Raw genomic sequence first — 20,960 nt, 5'->3', positions numbered from 1 at the left:
ACACACACACAAATAACAACAGAATGTGAGCGGAGTTCAGAGGGAACGCCAGCATACTTGCACAGCACTCGCCCAGTTCAGAGGGAACGCCAGCATACTTGAACAGCACGGCCCACTCAGGTTCGCCCAGTTCAGAGGGAACGCCAGCATACTTGAACAGCACAGCCCACTCAGGTTCGTCCCTCAACCCTGGATTACTTGTACATAGGATGCAGAAACTTCAAAGCAACATGAAGGCAAAACTAACAATATCACAACTAACTCACCTAAGTATGTAAAAAAGAGAAGAAACACCTGAAAACGAGTTATGCAGCAACTATCCACGGTCAGAAGAGAGAAGGTCTCGGGTCGCTGAATGTCTCAGTAGCCTGTCAGTTTTGTGCCATATTATCGCACTTTCTGACCGTTTATCATCTTGTTACAGTCGTGGATAGTTGCTGCATAACTCGTTTTCATGTGTTTCTTCTCTTTTTTACATTTATTACTGGCTCAGTATCCGAGTTTAAATCTAACTCACCTACATAACCATTTTCACCCACAAGCTTGAGAGCAATGCGATCGGCGAGAATGGACGAGTTTCCGTGCGCGATGTTGGCGAAGGGACCAGCGTGGACAAACACCGGTGTGCCCTCCAACGTCTGCATCAGATTGGGTCGTATGGCATCCTTCATGAGCACTGCCAGTGCACCACAGACTCCCTGCACACAGCACACAACACGTGGAGTGGCAACGGTCATTAATTACACGGCACAAACCAAGAGGAAATGAGGGCCTCTGACTGTCACTGTAGAGAGTAGCTTTCGAGACTGCAGCCAGCCACAGTTACCAACACACACAAAAACTAGCAACGCCCGCTATATCCGCTATAGGCCCGCATTCGACTTTCCTATCAAATAAGAGCAATACAACCGACTGTAAGCGATAATCACTACAGTAAAATAGTAGGGGTCAAACAGGTATTCCAGGTACGTGCTCATCAAGCACGGGCAACCGTTAGGATTTCAAGCACCCAGTCAATAGAGCTACCTGTGCTACATGTTAAAGTGCTGGGAGCACGTGTTTGTGGCGGGAGTAATTTTTTTCCTGGTCCCACGACCGCGCTTGTGGTGTATCTCATTTCTGGGACAGGAAGGTTCTCTGGAGATGTGAGCAATCAAAAGACAAAGCGTAGTTCAGAGGAGGACGGCTGAGTGACTATTGAAGTTGTGATGGCTGTTCAACTTTGAACCTGCAGCATCACTTGACAATCGAAACTTCACCTGTGTTGATGTTCACAGGTCGTGGCTAACTTTATGATGTTCGCGGTTGTGGTGTGCTCTTTGATTGGATGAGCTTGGACTAGTCATACGCAGGGTCAAACACAGCACGCATGCCCACACAACACGGAGCGTAACCGCTGTAGAGCAACACCCGTTTCAACCGGAAAAATCAGTCCCAGAAAGTGGAACAACAGTCTGAACACTACAACTCACCAAATCTTCGGTTGTGATGGGCTCGCCACGTTTGTTGCTGGCAACAACCATATTGCCCAGGCTGCATTGGAATGCGAAAAGTTTACGAAAAAGAAGAAGAAAAGTGAACTCATTCGGCTTCCAGTCACACACAGAAAAGGCACGAGAAAGCAAAAACAACACAAAGAAAATGTGAGCATGTCCATTCGGTAGCAGGGGTCCAACCACATACATGGAGTCTTGCAAAGAAATGAACTTCCACAGCAGGAACAACCGGTGCGGCGTGTGAGTCCTCAGCCATATCTGTCAGGCCTTACTTACCGTTCCCTCATGTCACGGAGATCCTTGGTGAGAGCCAGAACGGCCATGATCTCACTGGCAACGGTGATATCAAACTGAGTCTAAACCAACAAATTACAGCACAACACAACAAACCAGGACAGGCAATCACATGTCATGACTATAAACCAGACATAAGGCAACACAAAGCCAGCAGGTACATGTATGAACCGGATGAGGTTGAATACACACGATGCACCGGAACAGATCAAAGAAACTATCCACTTTTTGCTCAAATTCCCAAACCATTACCCACCCGGTCAGATTCTGCTACTAAGGCTGTGTTTACATGAAGCGTTTCAACCCGGGTTGAGTTCGACCCGGGTCAGATTTCAACCCGCCATGTGCACAAAGTGAATGGTGCGTTTACATGACGCATTGCGCTTGACCCGGGTTGAAATTTCGCCCCGGGTTGGTTTCAACCCTCCCCCCAAGGGGAGGGTTGAAATCAACCCGGGTCAAGAAAATCGTACAAACGTACTTCTGTGCGTATCTCGCGCCAGGTTTGAACAGCACTGCAGATGCAAATTTCGCGCGAACGGATTCACGTGACCATACAGGACTGTAGAAGTGGACTTTTGGCGGCATATCAGTATTTGACCCGGGTCAACTGTCTTCATGTAAACGCTCGCCTTTTTTGTCTATCGTACAGACTTTCAACCCGGGCTGAACTCGACCCGGGTTGAAATTTCTCATGTAAACACAGCCTAAGCGGCTTGCACAGCACTCTTGCACATACCTCTCTCGTGATGTCTTTCTCAGTGGGAGACTGGCCAACAGTGATCTTTCTCAGATATCTGTCGTTTGTGTCCATCACACGTTGCCAAGTGATCGTGGACTTGTCAAAGTCCAGGCGAGCGAAACGGCCGATCTCCTCCTCTGTCAGCTCGTCCGGGTTGGTCTTGTCGATTCCAAGGCGCTGCAGAGAGGTCCCAAACACGCACACGCACACACACAAAAAGAGAGGGTGGCATCAAAACAAAAGTTGCATACCCAGGTGTTCTTCCTTCCGGCTGGCAACAAAATCTCAAAAGGTCACCAACAAATTGCTAACCAATAGCCACACGTGCCCATAAACAAAGAACTGAGGCTGTCCTGCACAGACACAAGTCACGCAGTTTGGGTTCTAGCCAGGCAGATGCTTGCGCATAACCAAGCAAAAGCAAGAAATTTCATGTTATTGGGTAGAAACAAACAATAAGAGGACAGAGAAAGTGTTTTAACTCTGAGTTTCACGCACTAAGCGATCATCAGAAAACAGTAATGAGTAACTCTGGATCAGTATTGGTTTATATAGTACCCACAAAGCAAAGTGTAAATGGCGGCATCATGGCGCAAATCTAAAAGTTATTGGGTAGATGTGGAATTACGATTACTGAGCTTGTGGAATGTTGGCGAGGCGCCCAGCCCAGCACAAGCTCAGTGAACACAAAAAAAGAGACCATTGCTCACCTTGAGGCGACCGAACTGGATATTAGAGAATGTACGCTTGCCCTTGACCTTGGGAACAAGTCGGTTGTACAGGGCCTGGGTGAAACAGAAGGAAGTGTTCAAAGCCCAGCATCACTCATTTGCAAGTATGGTAGCACACGAGATGCGCACACACAATAACCACACAAAGCATGCAATGGCTTCTCATTGATAGTGGGGCTTGTGTGGTTCCATCCGGCCAAATACAACATCTTTACGAAAGGTTCGAGTCCTGGTGGTGACAGTCAAAATGTTCTTCAGACTTTTCCCATTTGCACCTTTCCCTCAAACTAACGGATGCCTTTACAAACGATTAGCATTTGCTAGACATCCATAGTGGTGGTGACTTTGTACGTCCGCGCAACTTCTAGGTCTTTATAATATCCAGTCCACTACACGGGACTCATTCAGTTATCGCTACCAGAACTAATCGAGAGTTGGATTCGAACTTGGAAGAGCTTATTTCAAGTTATTTCACAGTACAGCTTCAATATCAGTGGTGACAATCCGAGCCTGGGTCTGACGTTGTGAAGAGCGAGAACAGACTGGCCTACCCAGTTTAAAATTTCACCATGCACGCGTGTAATGTGTGTGTGTGTGTGTGGGCGCGTGCGCGCGCGTGCACACTGCACACTACACTCTTCTACACAAGCCATGCTTGCCGCAAACCAAACCGAGTGAAGACTGCTCTTACCTGATCGGACTGGGTCGACTCATGGAAGATACGGGCATCAATAGCAGCGGCTGCAGCAATCAACAAGACAACCGGCAGATGTTCAGCTCATGCTTGCAGAAGCCTTCAACTACTGCTATCCCAATAACAATTTTTCATCAGATGATGCAAAAGGGGTGAAAGAAAACGCGATTGCGCAGAGTTATTGCAGGTCCTTATGCATCGCTCGATCAAAGTACATGTACTAAAAATTCTCTCTTCTCTCTAAAATTATGAAATTTATAGGAACTCACCACACAAGTTGTTGGCGGCAGTGATGGCGTGGATATCTCCGGTCAAGTGAAGATTAAACTGGATAGAAAGCACAAACAAATAGGGACTTAAGTTGGCAAAGGACACTGTACACGCTAGGACTACACACTAGTAGGACGTTCCGAGCAGCTAGATGCCTGGTAGACATTCCCAGGCCTAAGCTATGGCCATCGTCATCATCATCATCAACGCCGATGGAGCGTACACCACGCTGCCCACACAGGCGCTTTTTCTGGAGTGGTGCCACAGCAGTATAACAGACACATCCACATAGTCATACATGTGTTCTATGCCATGTAACTGTTATATGCATAACTATGTACATACTACATACAGTTCCGTTCGGTGAAATCCGACCCAGAGTGCATATCTGGCGCCCTCAACTTGCGCGCCATTGACACCCTGGATGTGGCACGAATTCCGCGGTACGTACACATGTACAAATACAATGATGTAATCGGAACTGGGTAAAGCACCAGCTTTGCACTTTGGGTCGGGTTTCACCGAGCACGACTGTACAGGCTACACACAGTGGCTGACTGGGCAGAGCACAACTGTACAGACTACAGGCTACACACAGTGGCTGAGTGGGCAGAGCACAGCACACTGACCTCGTCCATGGGAATGACCTGCGAGTAGCCACCGCCTGCAGCGCCACCCTTGATGCCAAACGTGGGTCCCTGTGACGGCTGACGCACGCACGCAAAGATGTTGTGATTGCGGTGCGCACCCAGAGCCTGTGCGAGACCAATTGTGGTAGTACTCTTGCCTTCACCCAGCGGAGTCGGCGTAATACTGAATAGGAAACAAGGTACACAAAATGATTAAGACCAGGAACGTCATCAGTCTACTGCTCCTCCAAATCACTGTACAACTGGAATGGGCATACAGTTCCGTGTTAGGTGTGATTGCAAATACAACAGCCCATCAACAGCTTCAACACCAAGCCTGCTTCAACACCAAGCCTGCTTCAACACCAAGCCTGCTTCAACACCAAGCCTGCTTCAAGACCAAGCCTGCTTCAAGACCAAGCCTGCTTCAACACCAAGCCTGCTTCAAGACTGGCCCAAACGATAACACCCCACGGTGTACTGAAAACGAAATGCCATGCAGACTTGCAGACTTTTTCTGAACAGGACTTCTCAACACTTGATCAACGGCTTGTCTGTAGAGACCGGCATCCGCAGGATCACACATGCAGCACAATGACTCAACAAACCATTGATCCATGAAAACAAAATTAAAAAATATCTATCAAAATCCCCCTGCAGTGGTCGCAAAACAGAGGTCCAGCGGTACGTGTATGCCCTGGTAGCGCACTATAGACCTGGACACTAGAACTCACCCAGTAACAACTACATATCGGCCATCTTTCACCGAGGATAGGCGATCCAGTGTGTTCAGTGCTACCTTTGCCTTCTTCTTTCCATAAAAGTCAATCTAACCACAAGTCAACCCCACAACAAAGGCACACAACACAGTAAAAAAATTCCAGCAGTAAAAACGTGCTCCGGCTGCATGCGCGCTGCGAAAAAAGGGAAAATCCCTTGTCAGTGCAGCGGTGAGAGCTGCAAAACTTCACTGTAACGTTAGTTTGTTATCGGTAGTGTGAATGTGCTTCACGGTTTAAATATCATCACTACTTCAACGTGCACTTCTATAGCTGGCGAGACGAGCAAGGGTACCTGCCAGTGGCCCTGCCTGTGTAAGTGTACCTATGTACCTATGTATGTACAATGTGATATGCAGTAGGCCAGGCACTCAACAAAAAGGAAAAGGAAACCACCAGATTACACGTTGAGATATACAAATATCGGTATGGTAAATGTATGCCTTTCCTCCACAAACCGAGACACTCATCAGGGAGTACAGGTCTCACCTCTGTAGGCAGAAGACCGAGCTCACGGGCGATCTCGGCAACATCCTTCGGTGTTTGAGCAATGGCAATTGACAAATCACTGTGAGATACATGGAGAGAGAGAGAGAGAGAGAGAGAGAGAGAGAGAGAGAGAGAGAGAGAGAGAGAGAGAGAGAGAGAGAGAGAGAGAGAGGTATAGAATGAAGATAATCCAGCTAAACAAGATGGGAAAGAGAATAGCAAGGATGAATGATAGCACGAATAGCAACGGGTCAAACAGCGAAAAAGGCAAAGTGTGGAGGAGGCAGACTGCTGCTAAACTCTGTGACTTACTTGGGAACTGGCTTCAGCTTGTTCAAACCTAGGTAGCGAATATCCCACTTGCCACCCTACACACGCCCAAGACCAAACAAAGAGAGAGAGAGAGAGAGAGAGAAAGAGAGAGAAAGAAAGAGAGAGTGAGAGAGAGTGAGAGAGAGAGAGAGTGAGAGAGAGTGATAGAGAGAGAGAGTGAGAGAGAGAGAGAGAGTGAGAGAGAGAGAGAGAGTGAGAGAGAGAGGGAGGGAGAGAGAGCAGGGGTGTTTCAGTGCACGCAAGCACAAGGTTTAACAAAATTACAACAATTGCCGAGATGCAACAAAAGATCTCAACCATTCAAACTCATCTACAGTCCATTTCAAAACTATAGACGCGTACCTAGGCAAAAACCGTTATGCCAGCATCTATACCACATAAAATCTGTGATCACTTTGTGCATAAATTTTTCCAAATTGGGCGCCTGTTATCCAATCCTTTAGAAACTATATGAGAGTAATTGTGGAGCGATCCTGAGCAATATTCCGAAAACTATTCTCAAAAAGTTCCAGCCAAATTTGAAATATTTCAAAAACCCTACGCGTCTATAGTTTTGAAATGCACTGTAGAAAGTAGTAATTTTTCCAAAATTCTGCTGCAATTCCAGAAACTTTCAAACGAGTCTACCATTATTGAACGCACAATGTACCTAGAAAACCCACGTGACACTACCAATCAAAACCTAGGAGAGCTATCACATTGGAACGAGAAACTACAACAGACTAGAAGACTTTGGTTTCTAACCAGTGAGCTACGCCACCAGCCAAGGAGTTTCACTCCCTGACAGAGTAGTTATGAGTCAGCGAAAGAAACGTGCACGTTGGCGGAATTCTTTTATCCATTTGGCGTGCCATGTTGGCGATACCAACAAGTTACAACAGCCAGACAGCTGGTAGAACAGTGCTCCTTCTTGAACTTGCAGAAGGAAGCATCAGCCAGCCTGGTAGGTCAGTGCCTATTACAGACCCCAGTTGAGGCATTGAATGCCTTCGACTGGAACGCAGTGGAACATGCTCTGTTCACCATTGCGCCCCGTGGAGATACTGAGCGCCATGTGCCGTGATTGATCACGAGCATACAGTATGTACCATACTTAATTTCCCGGACGCGGGACGAAAGTGCAAGTGACAGGCCTAGGCCATGGTACCATATGCATACCATAGCCTACACATTACATAGACTTTGAGACCTTGGTGCTATTCTCTTCCCCGCTCAGCCTGCACTCCTATCTATTGTCTAACGGTACACAATTTGTGTTCCCTCCATTGTAACTTACATTACAACTGCGCCATACACAGCATGCCCCTGATAACTTTTCCTCCTTTCTCTTTTCTCTTTGGTCTTGCTTCATAACTGTTCTCGTACACACTTTCTGCTCCCCTACATGACCCTACTTCCTACTACATGCGTACGAGAGGTACGCTACTTATCCCCAATTAGCCACACTGCATGCTTGGCTAATGCTTCCCTCCAATTAAGCCGCCGTTTAGGCTTTCTCTCTTGCTTCTCTTAGTGATGCAGTGCGTACAAGCAGGATTCAAGCAGGTCTCTTTCTGCACAACTGCAGCTCAGTTGTATGCACTATGCCACTTCCCACCTCAGATCTGCATCAAATATGATGCAATCCTGGAATTTAGCCCTGACAGACAGCCATGCAGAAAAGTCAGAAGCTGCACACTCAGGGTTTCATGTACTCTTGCTGTTACTAGCCATCATTAGCTGGAGAGGAAAGGAAATAGAGTGAGGGGTTTATGTTGCTATGCTAGTTACCTGGCACTTGAGGCTGAAAGCTCTGGCACACTTGACAGTATTAGACATGAGCATGGCAACAGTCATCGGGCCAACACCTGTGTACACGCACACAAACACATAGTTATTGGAATAAGACAGAGATAGGACTTGGGCACAGGCCCTTAAGACACCAGGCTCCAATTCATTGTCCCGCACACAGTTCTACAAATCACATGCACATACAACACACAAACACATAATACTTACCGCCAGGGACGGGGGTGATATGAGATGCAACCTTGGATGCTGACGCAAACTCAACATCACCGACTAGGCGCTTGCCACTCTTCTTGCTTGCATCTAGACCATGCAGGCCGGACCAGAAAAAGTAGAGAGCAAACAGTAAATCACAGCACAATATCCCCTGATGTATCAATATACAACACAACAGTCTGCACCACCTGATCAATTCTCTCTGTCATCAAGTATGTGTGTCACATACATACTACAACACGTCAACAGCGGCAGGAAACAGTGGGGTCAGTCCCCTGCTCACACACTGCTCAATGACAAAAAAGTCAGAGCCTTTCTATTATTACAAATAAGCTAGAATGAGTTTTGCCCGATGGTTGCGCAAGCGAGAAACTAGAGTCGCAACAAAACGGAAAACTGGTCGTGCCTTGTCGTGCAAGTGCAGCCTTAGGCAAGCACATTGCAACAGCAGCATGCAGCAACACACTGACTGACCTGGTACACTGTGAATACCACAGTCGATCACAACACAGCCAGGCTTCAGCCAGTCACCCTTCACCATCTCCTGCTGTCCGCATGCTGCCACCAGCACATCCGCATTACAAACCTACATACACACAATCCCAAAAATAATAATGAACAACAGCAAGGGGAGGAGGAGCAGCACCAGGAGCAACAAGTCTCGGGAGGCTCTAACTCAACTTATAACCCTGGGGGACTCTTGGTTATGAACTTATGATATGAAAGAACTGTGTTCAAATCCTGGACAAATACACATATTCCAAGCCTTTCCAGAAAGTCTTACAGTAGCGACTCTGTACCAGACTGCACTCACCTCTGCCTGAACATTAGCTGTTTTGGAATGACACACTGTAACTGTGGCATTGGCCCATTTCAGAAGATCAGCGACCGGCGATCCCTGGGCACGCAAGAACATAAAAAGAGAGCGTGGCACATCCAAAACAAAACTGAATAAAAAGAGTGTTGCTGCACAAGTGAAGTAAGCGTACTATTTGCTAACAATACAGCAGAACTGAACATAGCCACAACATGAACGCCGGTTTTGCTTTCAATACCATCTACTAAAACCATCTCTACTACAGTCTGCAGTACACCCATTACACCTGTTCCAAAACCAGGGGGAGGCAGTGTCTATAGCAAATACTCACTTGGTGAACTGCCACCTCGTCGCACCCATCACCATCATCGTCAATGGTTGGTACCAGTGGTGGATCAGTGCTACCAATAGCTGACTGGGACTAGTCAAGAACAGGACATTAGGACACATACACCGACGTTGCGCAAGGTGCCTTCTCCACTCAACACAATTGTGCACGATTCAAATGAACTTCCACGCCACGCGTCTGCCTTCTCCGCCATGGTTACAGCAACGGTAGTGATAGTGGCGATAGTGGTGTTAGACTGTCAGCAGGTTACGGTTAAAGACAAGACGGCTTTGACACACTGGCCCAATCTTGAACCAAGTACCAGCAACGTTCAACAATACACAGGTGCCTTCGCAGCAATACTCGGGTGTCTTCGCAGCCACACAGATGCCTTCGCAGCAAAATACAGGTGCCTTCGTGGCAATACATTCTCCATGTAAGATAGGAAAACGGCGTTAGGATGTTAGCGAGTCATGGCAAGCTGCTATTCTGAATAAGTCGCTCACTTCGACAAACTCATCCGAGGTGATAACAGAATTCATTCTGCCTGCTTCGTGCGGCATCGCAGAAATAATAGGCATGGTATCAACGAACACAGCCCTAAGCCTCCCCCGGAGATGTACATGTATAGCCAGCTCACATGAATTGAACTCAATCAACCATTATTGCATTACAACGTTAGCTGACCATGAAATCCGCATTGCACACGCATGCTCAGCACTCCGACAGCACGCACAAGCGCGAAAACACTGCAGACATCATCACTGTGAACTATAAATGGACAGAAGCAAACATACTTACCACAACACGGCTTCGACCAACAACAATAGCCTTACGTCCTGCCAATTCAATTCCTACAGACCGAGAGAGAGAGAGAGAGAGAGAGAGAGAGAGAGAGAGAGAGAGAGAGAGAGAGAGAGAGAGAGAGAGAGAGAAAATCAGAAAATTAAAAGGCTGACAAGTAGAAGCCCCATTTGTTGTTTGTACAGACGAGACGGTTATAGGGGTGATGAAAATATCACCATCATCTCAGTAATTCCACAGCCTTCAGTGAAACCTTCCACTGCCAATTAGAGAACAGAGTACTGTAATTTCACAAATTTTTGGTGTACTTTTATTTTCAGTACTTTCGGTGCAGCTGTTTCATACCCAAAATTTTAATACACCGAAGAAACACTAACACGCATAATCCAATAGGGAACTGCTTCTCTGTACCGAAAATTTCTGTTCACCTAACCTGGCCTTTTGCCCTCATACCGAAAAAATTGACCACCGAAAATTTCTGAAATTAGAGTACTCTCAAAACTGAGCTGTGGATAACATCATATGAATAGCTATTGCCACAGCCAACACACACACAAAATGGTCCAAGGAAAAAAAGGTGATACAGTAGACACAGCACAGCAGAACAAACACTTACCTGAATACTTGACTAGCTCCATGACACCGCACGGTGTGCACGGCACACGGCCTTCGGGAATGTCGCCATTTGCCAACCGTCCAATGTTGACCTCGTGTAAGCTAAAAAAACGTACACATGCGCACGCACGCGCGCGCACACACACACACACACACATGCATGCACACAGGCGCGCATACACACACACACACACACACGCACACACACACGCACGCACACGCACACACACACACACTTTATCAGTAAATACCACTACAACTACAACCGCAAGTAGATGGACACCAGATCCTACGAACAGCCCGCAAGAAAAGGTCGGCTTTAACGTCGGCATAAACCGACACAATGTCTGTTATGTGTACATACCCATCGACGTCCTTCTCCGGAGCTACTTGACGCAAGACAGCGGCAGAGTCTATTGGTGAGTCAGATTGCAGCGGCAGCTACACCACACATACACAGACAGACAAAACACACACACACACAAATAAATGAACACATGACAATGTGCTTTCACAGCACAGAGTAGAACCTCACTCACTCCCAACAACTTCAAAGTACATTTTACCTGTACATGTACATCAATTCCCTTCGGGGGTTATTCATGGTGGAATGAGGGTCATCCGTGCCAAGTACCGGGTATGTACTAGTAATTTGGACTCAGTAGACAGTTCGCTCACAGTATGATGCACAAATCCTATAGTGTAGTGGTCAAACAGGTACTAGAGAACCCGCTACCTAGGTGACCAACCCGATAGCAATAGGGTACGCGATAGTACTTCAGTAGAGTCGATACCACCCCTGGAAGTGGAAAAATTGCGCATTTCAACATTCTACATGAAAAGTGCAAGCAGATGAGACAAGAAACACAGTCAGTACATGGGTGGTATGTGTGGTATGCGTAGAGCTCCCTTGACCAAGTACTAGTCGATGGTGGACAGTGCTAGCCACAGTGCATGAGGACAAACCAGCCAGGTGTGCGCCGCCGGTCAACTAAGCACAATACAAACCCTGGGTGTGGGTGTGATCATGGTGTAATGCATGAGCGCAGGTGCATCATGGATTAGACTGCATTCAACACTTGTACGTTCGGTATAGGGTACCCCAAACCCCGACTCCATAGTGACGGGGCCCCGCCCGATAGCTTATAGGGTCTAACTGTCTTAGTACCTGTTTGACGACTACCATAAAGTGTTCATCGATTCAACACAACCCTATGCATGGTTCACATTTGGAATCAACTGGAAGTTCAACTTTAGGGTTCACGGCTTGCCACTAAAAGCACCCATCATATGCGCCTCCATTTTGGATTGTGGAGGCGAGCAACAGGCGGCGACAGCATCTCTCGAAGTAAACACATATCGACTCGAAGAGCGTACTTATTAGGGAACAAACGATCGCATCGAGTACTCGTTCGTCAACTCTGGCGATAGTTAGTGATTGTGTTCGAAAAGAGATCGTTAGTGACACGCAGCACAATCAGTGCATTAGTACATGCCTGGAAAGAATTCCAGCGCTACGGTACTGACTGTACAACTGTACTGTATGTAGACTGCACGTAGATCTACACGTACAAGTCATTGTAGTACATGTACACTCATGTATGCTCGCAGAGTGGTTACTTGCGTTAGTTCCGTAGAGTCGACTAGTCCAGCACTCTATTCCGTAGACTACTAGACTATAATTGTGGGCTGTAGTGTAGGGACTGCCGTGCCGCGCGATCCGACAGCTAGCAGCTTCTTGAACTTTTGTCCTGAACTACTTACCGTTACTTGTTTACTTGCAGTTTCAACTACTTACCGTTACTTGTTTACTTGCAGTTTCAACTGTCGTTCAGTTAGTTGAACCAACCACCAGCAGTTTTCGTTTATACTTGTCTTGTTTGCAAAGCTGCTGCTTTTAGCCACGACGATGAGTGTTCCGGAGTTGTCCAGTGCTGACGCTGTTGTCGACTCGCCCCTTTCTCGGCAGTCCTGCTCTTCAGTGTGGAAATTTTTCACACGAACCTCGGGAACGATACGGCGTGTTGCAGCCTTTGCAGGCTCTCGCTCTCATACAATGGGACATCAACGACGAGCCTCCACCGCCACCTGAAGACGAAGCATCCATCCCAAGCCAGCCAAGCAGCTCCTAAAACGGAGCATAAGAGTGACCAGTCCTCGCTGGACGGATTTGCAAAATCCAAGCCGTCAATGACCAAGATTTGTTCCGCTCCGCGAGCAGTGGCGATCACCGAGATTCTGTCCCGTTGGCCGTGGATGGACGGACGTCCCATCGCCCTTGTCAAGGACAAGTGCCTGAAGGATCTTAAATATGCACTACGTATTGATTTTTCCTTCACTTCTCTAGCAGCCTGGGCTTACGGAGCCAGAAGCAAGGCAACAAGAGACACGGTGTCAAAAGAAAAGCTGCAGCAGACAGTACAGTGCAGCACTGGCCAGCCCGGCGTTAGGTGTGCACTGCAAGAAGGACGTAGTCAGCGGGGGTATGATCCCAGCCTACATAACAGGGTTGCAGCATATCAAGCATGCACGCAACCTCAGCAACCAGCGGATGTCACCAGCATCAGCTATTGACAGGTGAAGGCACGCACAGGGAGTTACATAGAGGTGGCACCAACGGCACTCAGTGAGTGGAACATTCTACTGGGTGAAGTGGACAACATACTGATGCGTCAACGGCTCCAGTCGAGCGTAAGTGACATTTATGTATTTGCTGACGATGCCAACAAGGGCTATGAAGACCGCTGCCATATGATGGGAATACACTTGTGGAGCAGCAACGAGAGCAGTCCAGTAGGACATGTACTAGCAGACACACTGATTGCTACAGGCAGCGGAAAGGACCAGGCTCAGGCGGACTACCTTGTCCTTAACGGAATTGTCGGCATCACTACAATAAGCGGCACCATCGGAGACACGGCCAGCACTCAGTCAGGTAGTCAGCAGGGGAAGGTTGATGGGTGGCACACCATTTTTTTATCGAGTGCCACCCATTGCCGTAAATGTCGCCCTGCGAAATGCGGTTGCGGAAGGGTTTGGCTCAAGAGGCAAGATGACCGACTTCAACCTCTTCCAACTGCATTTCAAGGTTGGTTACATTCACCACCAAATGCCTACGTACTACCAAGCCTTGTATGCTTCGGAAGGTAGACCGACAGCCCCTCTTTGCCCCAGGAATTTGTAGAAACTAGATGGACTTACCTGCACGAGCAACTCTGCCCGTGCATAACGTCTTGGCGGAGAGACAGTTCAATCTTGCGGCAAGTAAGTGTCAATTATCGCCGAACGAGAGCGAGGTCAGCAAGCAAAGTTCATACATTTTCGTGCAAAATATCCTGCATGGCAACTCAAGCTCACCTGGTAGTGCAGTGACAAGTGCATACCGCCAGCAATCCACTAACCGCATTAAAGCCTACTGCAAGTCTATCAACACCGAGATCATCGAGCACACCAAGAAGAACATTGCAGCAAGGGGGAAGGCGTCCGGTGGCACTGCTGGTCGAACGCTCACGTCAAGAGAAGTTTACAGTGGTGTACAGGAGTGCCCATCGTCCAGGGACTCGCCATGCCGAAATGGTTGTAGCGTCGGAGGTGGACGGGAGAGACAGTACCGTGGTGTTCATCCCACCTTGGCAGTCAGCTGCAAGTCTGGCTGCAGAGCGCTCTTTTCCGGCTGGACAACGAAGCCTCCCTCGGCCTCACCGAATGTTTCTCCTCCATCAGCCTGAGCCTGCTAGTCAGGTGAGAATCAAATATTTATTTCTACTCGTTTCTTCACAGCAGATTTGTAGTTGACTCATCATGGTTGTATGCGCTGAAAATGTACAAAAATGCAGCGTGTAGATCGCTGCTGCTCTTGTCATTCTTCTTCTTCATGAATTCTGCACACCTTGTCGGCCAGAGTACGCACACGGAAAATATATGCGCTGCGCCCATTCGTGCTCGATTTGACAAACAATGGCGTGTTGTTTTGCTCTTGGCTTTGCCTATCCACTGACCGTTCAATATTCAACGGAAACGCAACAGCTTCCCCAGTTTACTTTGAGTCAACCGCAATGAATGCCGTAGAGTTAAAAGTGAGCGATATCGATGGAAAATGCGATTTGAAAGCTCCCCCGCCTGTGTGGTATGGGACATGCACGCGCCTGTCACGTGCATGATGCAACTGTCAACGCAAGCATGCCAATCTGTGAACCCTACATATCCAATGACCAGATCAGGTGACAGAGACAAAGCGTCCAGCAGGCAGCCAGTCAGAAAACGCAATAGCCATACCTGCACAATGATGCCATGCACTGAGATGTCATTGTTCAGACTGTCGATCAGGGTCATCAGCTGAAGACAGACAAAACATTTAACATGAGCGATTACAGCTAAAAGTGAAAACATAACTTGCATTACAACACAAAAACAAGATGAAGTTCAAAAATAATACAGCCCAACACTACCACACGTAACATCACTCACTGCCCTGCACTAATTCAAATAAACGAGAGAGCTAGCTCAGGACCCTCGCTGTACTCGGTCTTAAGTTATCTAGACTATCATACAAACAAGTTTTTCGGCTACTCAGTAAGTTAGCTGAGCTGGTCATCAGTCATGGGATACATGTGACCGTCCGCTGCGCCACTCGCCACCTACAGTCAGTCATGTGACATGCGGACATGCACGGCACACACACACACACACACACACACACACACACACACGCACACACACGCACGCACACATGCACGCACACATACACACAGATACGAAATACAGCGCTGTGGACCCTGGCTACGCCGCTACTACGTAACGTCCTTGCATAGCTTCGGGAACAATTAGCACTTCAGCACATCTTACATCTGACTGGGTCGAGCTGCTTGGGATCTTGACATGGCGAGCAAGAATGCCAACCTGTACACCATCAATGCAAGACACAAGATGAATCACTCATCAATGCAAGACACAAGATGAATCATTCATTAATGCAAGACACAAGATGAATCATTCATCAATGCAAGACACAAGATGAATCATTCATCAATGCAAGACACAAGATGAATCATTATCAGTGACATGCCAACAAGTAACTATGAAGCTCCAGCTCACTGGCATACAGCTGCACAAATTGTCAACATAGAACCCAGGGTATGGATCAATGGGCCAAGAACAATATCAACTTCAGGTTCTTGATGATCAGCACACCCACCTGCGAGTAACAGATAACCAAAAACATATCATGTACTTCGAAGTACATTGTATTTGGAAATACCCTGTGGGATGCTAACCGTTAAGAATCTGCAGTTCATGATGACATTGCAAAAATCAAATATCCCCACTCCTGCTGACCATTGGGAATAGAGAGATTCTGGAGTACGATTTTTCGTGCCAAAATCCGTGGAGGCGCTACGGAGTTTTATGAGTCGTTTTCGAGCAGTGAAATGTTCTGGAATACGGAAATTATGTATTTGCCGTCATTGCCTAGGTTACGGTCGCAAACACGTCATATTCCCCGCGCTATGCCTTTTTATTTTGAAAATTTGTACCGAAATCAATGTTTCTTGTACCAAATTTGCGAAATATCTTTCTGCACTCGATGACGCGAAATCTCCATACGAAACATGGTTTGTATGAAAGCCAGTTCACACGGATTATCCATGCCGAAAAATCGTATGAAGCACGCCTCTAAAAAATCTGTAGCGCCCACACAGATTTGGGCCTGGAAAACCGTACCCCTGAACCTCTCTATTAGAGCATACAACGCAACACCTGCCCTTCAATTAGAGGCAAAGCCCTTGGCCAGTGAGCGCCTAGCCGATAGTGAACAGTGCCTCCTGGTAACTGACTGCCACATCTGCCGCATAGACCACACCTCCGCTTACACACCGATAATAACCGACCACACAGCTGCTGCACACTGACTTCAACTGCCCAGCAGTCAGCATGCCATCTCAGACAACTCACCTCGTCGGCTGCCTTCACTTTCTGGCGAATGTATACATTGGAGTCCTCTCTATCACCAACCTAGGAAAAGAGAAGTGAAATTCAACAAAGATCGCTGTAGTCACTAGTCACTGAGTGATAACAAATCCATATCACTAACAACAGCAGCTACACAACTGCTAGTCATCTGACTATGAAAGTGGTGCAAGTAAAGTCTCCTGGTTCAACAGTAATCTCACCCTCTGCTGCACAGCCTTTCATCGGGAACATAGCAGCCGCTGGCTTAGCTAGCCATCCGGCATTGGCCGCTCCACTTTCGTCAACCAACCCAGCTGAGATAGTGAGGCAGGCACAACATGCTGTCAACAGTTGGATATAATACACGCATGCACTGTATTGGCCTGTACTGATCCTCTTCAGCTGGCTGGACCAGTTCTAAAGGATGGGCTTCAGGTTCTCTCTCTCTCTCTCTCTCTCTCTCTCTCTCTCTCTCTCTCTCTCTCTCTCTCTCTCTCTCTCTCTCTCTCTCTCTCTCTCTCTCTCTCTCTCTCTCTCTCTCTCTCTCTCTCTCTCTGTCTGTCTGTCTGTCTGTCTGTCTGTCTGTCTGTCTGTCTGTCTGTCTGTCTGTCTGTCAATGCCTGTGCCTCTCTCTCTTGCTGATTGGTCCAATCTCTACATCCCTGCTCTAGGATTGGCTACTGTAAAAGCAGAAATTTTCGGTGGTGTAATATTTTCGGTATTCTCCAAAATCGGCGGTTCGGTAGAGGGAAATTTTCGGTAAAACCCGTTCTCCAGGTAAGTAGTGTACTAGTACTACATACATACAGTATCGGTTGTACCGAAATTTTCGGTGCGTTTTATTTTCGGGAAAAATTGTCGGCACCGAAGTTACCGAAAATAAAACACCACCGAAAATTTCTGCTTTTACAGTACTACTTCAAGATGCTGCTGATATTTTCCAAGAATTCGCGCACTCCAATGCAGCCATTTACATATTTCTCAGTCTGAACAAATAAAAATTTAATGATCTGTGCTGCAAAAGTCTCTCTGGACATTCACCAAATATTAGGGCATGGCTCATCCGCAGGGTATACCAGTAACACTACAATAACGGTCAATAACAAAGAACTGGAGTAGATGTGCTGCGAGGTGCAGCAGAAAAGTGATAAGATAATGATCGTGAGAAATGTGTCAGCTAAGGTGTGTATGTGTGGAGATTGGTGAAAGGTGCAATGAGCTAAGAGGTTCGTGAGTGAGTGTGTGTGTGGGGGGGGGGGGGGGGGGGGGAGTGGGGCACTGGTGAAAGGTGCTAGGAGAAAGGGTAGGAGAGAAGTGAGGGAATATGCTAGCTCGATACAGAAAATAGAATGAATGCTGGGGGATTTTTCTTCCTCCCTTCCTGCTAGCACCTTTCACCAGCGCTCCTACTCTCGACATACACAATTTTAGCACCACACAAGTCTTATCAAAATTTAGCAGATGGGTGAAAGTCAGGACTCGCGGGTCACTCTTCCAAGGTCACTGAGCGTGGCTGCATGTACCGTAAAGTCCGCTGCAAACGCCCACACCATTTTTGCAAGATCTGCTGGCCTATACGCACTGACCCCATGCACTTTCACCCCTGCTGTACGAAAGTGCATCTCACACCGTAGCGCGAGGAGCGCTTTGCTACGGTTAACCATGTCCATTTTCCGGGTTTCAAAATGTTTTGGGCACAAGTTACGAGCTAGCTCCTAGTGATTTTATGATGTTGGTTGTCTATTTCGCAAATCCAAACGGGAGTTACTTCGGAATAACAAGGTAGTGATGAACAGGCTATTCCAGGAACCAAATACACTTCTGACGGTGTTTCAAGCCATCATTTCCAAATCACGCAAAGCGCAATGGCAAGGGTTTTTCTCGAGCACTTCAGAGTTTTCAACAAGTTAGCAGCGACTTTGTAGGTGTAGCTTCTGTGACATCCCCCCTGTTCGACTTGCAACTGCAATACTGCGACCTGCCAAGTCGTTGAATGACGCTTCGTCAGAACAATCACCGCTCCATTCTTACAATTGTAAAGCGCGACATAGTAGCACTGCAGAAATTCCATGATTTGAAAACCAGATGGATTCTACGGCATTACTTCATGGAGAACGAACTAACAACAAAGACGACTCATTCATCGTATGAAAGGAAATCTCGACCGAAGTTTTTTTTCTTTGCAGCAAGATAATGACAATGGCTTTTGCAGAGCCTCTTGGTGAGACATAGGCAATTTGTAGGCATTATAGTCGTTCTCGTACGCATTTGACTTTCATGCCAGTTTTCTACAACTATAATGACCTGAAAAAGACGAAAATAGTATGGACCCGCTGGGGTGGGCGTTTGCAGCGAAGTGGGCGTTTGCAGCAGACTTTACGGTACATGTACAATGAAATTCTTCGATCGCTAATATGTCCACAATATGAAAACGCTAAATCTGGGGTACTCTAATTTCAGAAATTTTCGGTGCTCAATGTTGTCGGTATGAGGGCAAAAGGCCAGGTTAGGTGAACAGAAAAGTTAGGTACAGAGAAGCAGTTCCCTATTGGATTATGTGTGTTAGCGTTTGTTCGGTGTATTGAAATTTTAGGTATGAAACAGATGCACCGAAAGTACTGAAAATAAAAGTACACCGGAAATTTGTGAAATCACAGTAAATACACACCTTAGCTGGCACATTTCTCGCATTCATTATCTTATCACTTTTCAACGGCAATGGTCAAAAATAAGGCTCGGCATATTTCTGCTAAGGAACGAGCACAGCAATTTAGTCAAGTGTTGTTTGAGGATAGAAGAAGGCTGTTTTGCCAGCTCTCGTAATCAGTAGTTGACCACAGTTGCCAATCGAGTATTGCCACTCACATGCCCTCAGCGAGGCACATGTTCTGTTTGCCATGCATGGCTTTATATCACTGCAATTATTATTTCGTGCTGTACTACATCTACTGAAATTGGTGGCAATTTCCGCAATTTTTGACAATATCCGCAGTATTCACCGCAAATTGTGGTATTTTACCTCACTACTTTTTTCCACGGTATTTCCGAAACACCTCCGCAAGTTTCCGGAGGGACAGATGTCTCAGGTATTGTACTATGAACAGAACATCTCTGCCTCAAATGATACGTTGTGTATCTAGAGTGCTACAGTGCATTCATAAACTATAGGCAGCGTATTCAGTTAGATTGTGGTGGTGTAGTTCAAATGCCTTTTAGAGCATTACCTCTTTCAGTCACCTCTTTTGGTTACTGTCCATCGTTCCACCACTTGACCTAAGATCTTAAATTCTAGCCAATCGGACAAGCTACGAACTTTGTATTCAAATAAGTAATTCGCAAGGTCAAAGTACCCTACAAGTAAAACGTCTCGAGTGTATAATTGCACTGCAGTAATGCATAGGGTGCTAGAAGAAACAATATCGTAGAGTTTTCTGTCTTCTCATTCTTCACGTGACTTGAAGTGACTGTTCTTTGGGGCTCACCTGGACAATGGTGAGACCAGGCTTGAAACCAGGAATGGCCTCCGCAAGCTGTGCAACCTCCTGGCTAAGTGTGGCAAAAATTTCCCTGAGAATTTCAAATGTTGGCAGAACACAAAAAGTAGCAATTCATGATTTGAAAACCTGCCCTGTGAATGCAGAGATGCTCAACGAATAAGGCTGATCATTACTTTGACAGAGTCCTGCCGGACAGCAGTGTAGCTGTGCCTTCCGCCGCACTCATCTTCGGTTGGGAAAGAACTACCTTTGCATCTAACTGTAAGGATTCGTCGAACACAAAATAAACGTCAGGCTCAAAACAATGAATGTCATGAGTTTGTTGGCCAACATTCCAACAATCATCAAACGTCACGTGCAAAATGCTTCCTTCCCGCGTTTGTCACGGGGTTTTGGCTTGAATCATGCTGACCGCTAAACCTAGCCACTCAGCTGTGCATGTGCCGGTACGCGGTAGCTACTAGCTAGCTGTGCACCTGCTAGCTAGCTGTG

At 47.0% G+C, this 20,960-nt stretch overlaps 1 protein-coding gene across 2 annotated transcripts in view; it reads right to left on the bottom strand.

Annotated features, from left to right (window-relative positions):
* LOC135809182 (C-1-tetrahydrofolate synthase, cytoplasmic-like) overlaps positions 1-20,798 on the bottom strand; it is a 25,640-nt gene extending 4,842 nt beyond the window's left edge. Inside the window, exons 1-24 of one of the 2 annotated variants that reach the window (XM_065322467.1) lie at positions 20,642-20,798; positions 20,454-20,538; positions 16,975-17,034; positions 15,871-15,924; positions 15,301-15,360; positions 11,390-11,466; positions 11,027-11,127; positions 10,408-10,460; positions 9,610-9,699; positions 9,276-9,359; positions 8,936-9,047; positions 8,456-8,548; positions 8,228-8,304; positions 6,437-6,492; positions 6,125-6,203; positions 5,591-5,685; positions 4,857-5,040; positions 4,227-4,284; positions 3,955-4,004; positions 3,243-3,317; positions 2,530-2,709; positions 1,773-1,852; positions 1,473-1,533; positions 518-698 (exon numbers count right to left, since the gene is read on the bottom strand). In XM_065322467.1, coding sequence (XP_065178539.1) covers positions 518-698; positions 1,473-1,533; positions 1,773-1,852; positions 2,530-2,709; positions 3,243-3,317; positions 3,955-4,004; positions 4,227-4,284; positions 4,857-5,040; positions 5,591-5,685; positions 6,125-6,203; positions 6,437-6,492; positions 8,228-8,304; positions 8,456-8,548; positions 8,936-9,047; positions 9,276-9,359; positions 9,610-9,699; positions 10,408-10,460; positions 11,027-11,127; positions 11,390-11,466; positions 15,301-15,360; positions 15,871-15,924; positions 16,975-17,034; positions 20,454-20,538; positions 20,642-20,694 — 2,098 coding nt within the window. In that variant the 5' untranslated portion in view covers positions 20,695-20,798. The remainder of the gene's footprint in view (positions 1-517; positions 699-1,472; positions 1,534-1,772; positions 1,853-2,529; positions 2,710-3,242; positions 3,318-3,954; positions 4,005-4,226; positions 4,285-4,856; positions 5,041-5,590; positions 5,686-6,124; positions 6,204-6,436; positions 6,493-8,227; positions 8,305-8,455; positions 8,549-8,935; positions 9,048-9,275; positions 9,360-9,609; positions 9,700-10,407; positions 10,461-11,026; positions 11,128-11,389; positions 11,467-15,300; positions 15,361-15,870; positions 15,925-16,974; positions 17,035-20,453; positions 20,539-20,641) is intronic. The other variant, XM_065322468.1, reaches the window with a different exon arrangement.
* Positions 20,799-20,960: the final 162 nt, after the last annotated feature.

Source organism: Sycon ciliatum, chromosome 2, assembly GCF_964019385.1.
Source record: "Sycon ciliatum chromosome 2, ocSycCili1.1, whole genome shotgun sequence".
Lineage (NCBI taxonomy): Eukaryota > Metazoa > Porifera > Calcarea > Leucosolenida > Sycettidae > Sycon > Sycon ciliatum.
The sequence above is the reverse complement of the archived record's forward strand: the minus strand, read 5'-3'. Positions and strand labels throughout refer to the sequence as shown.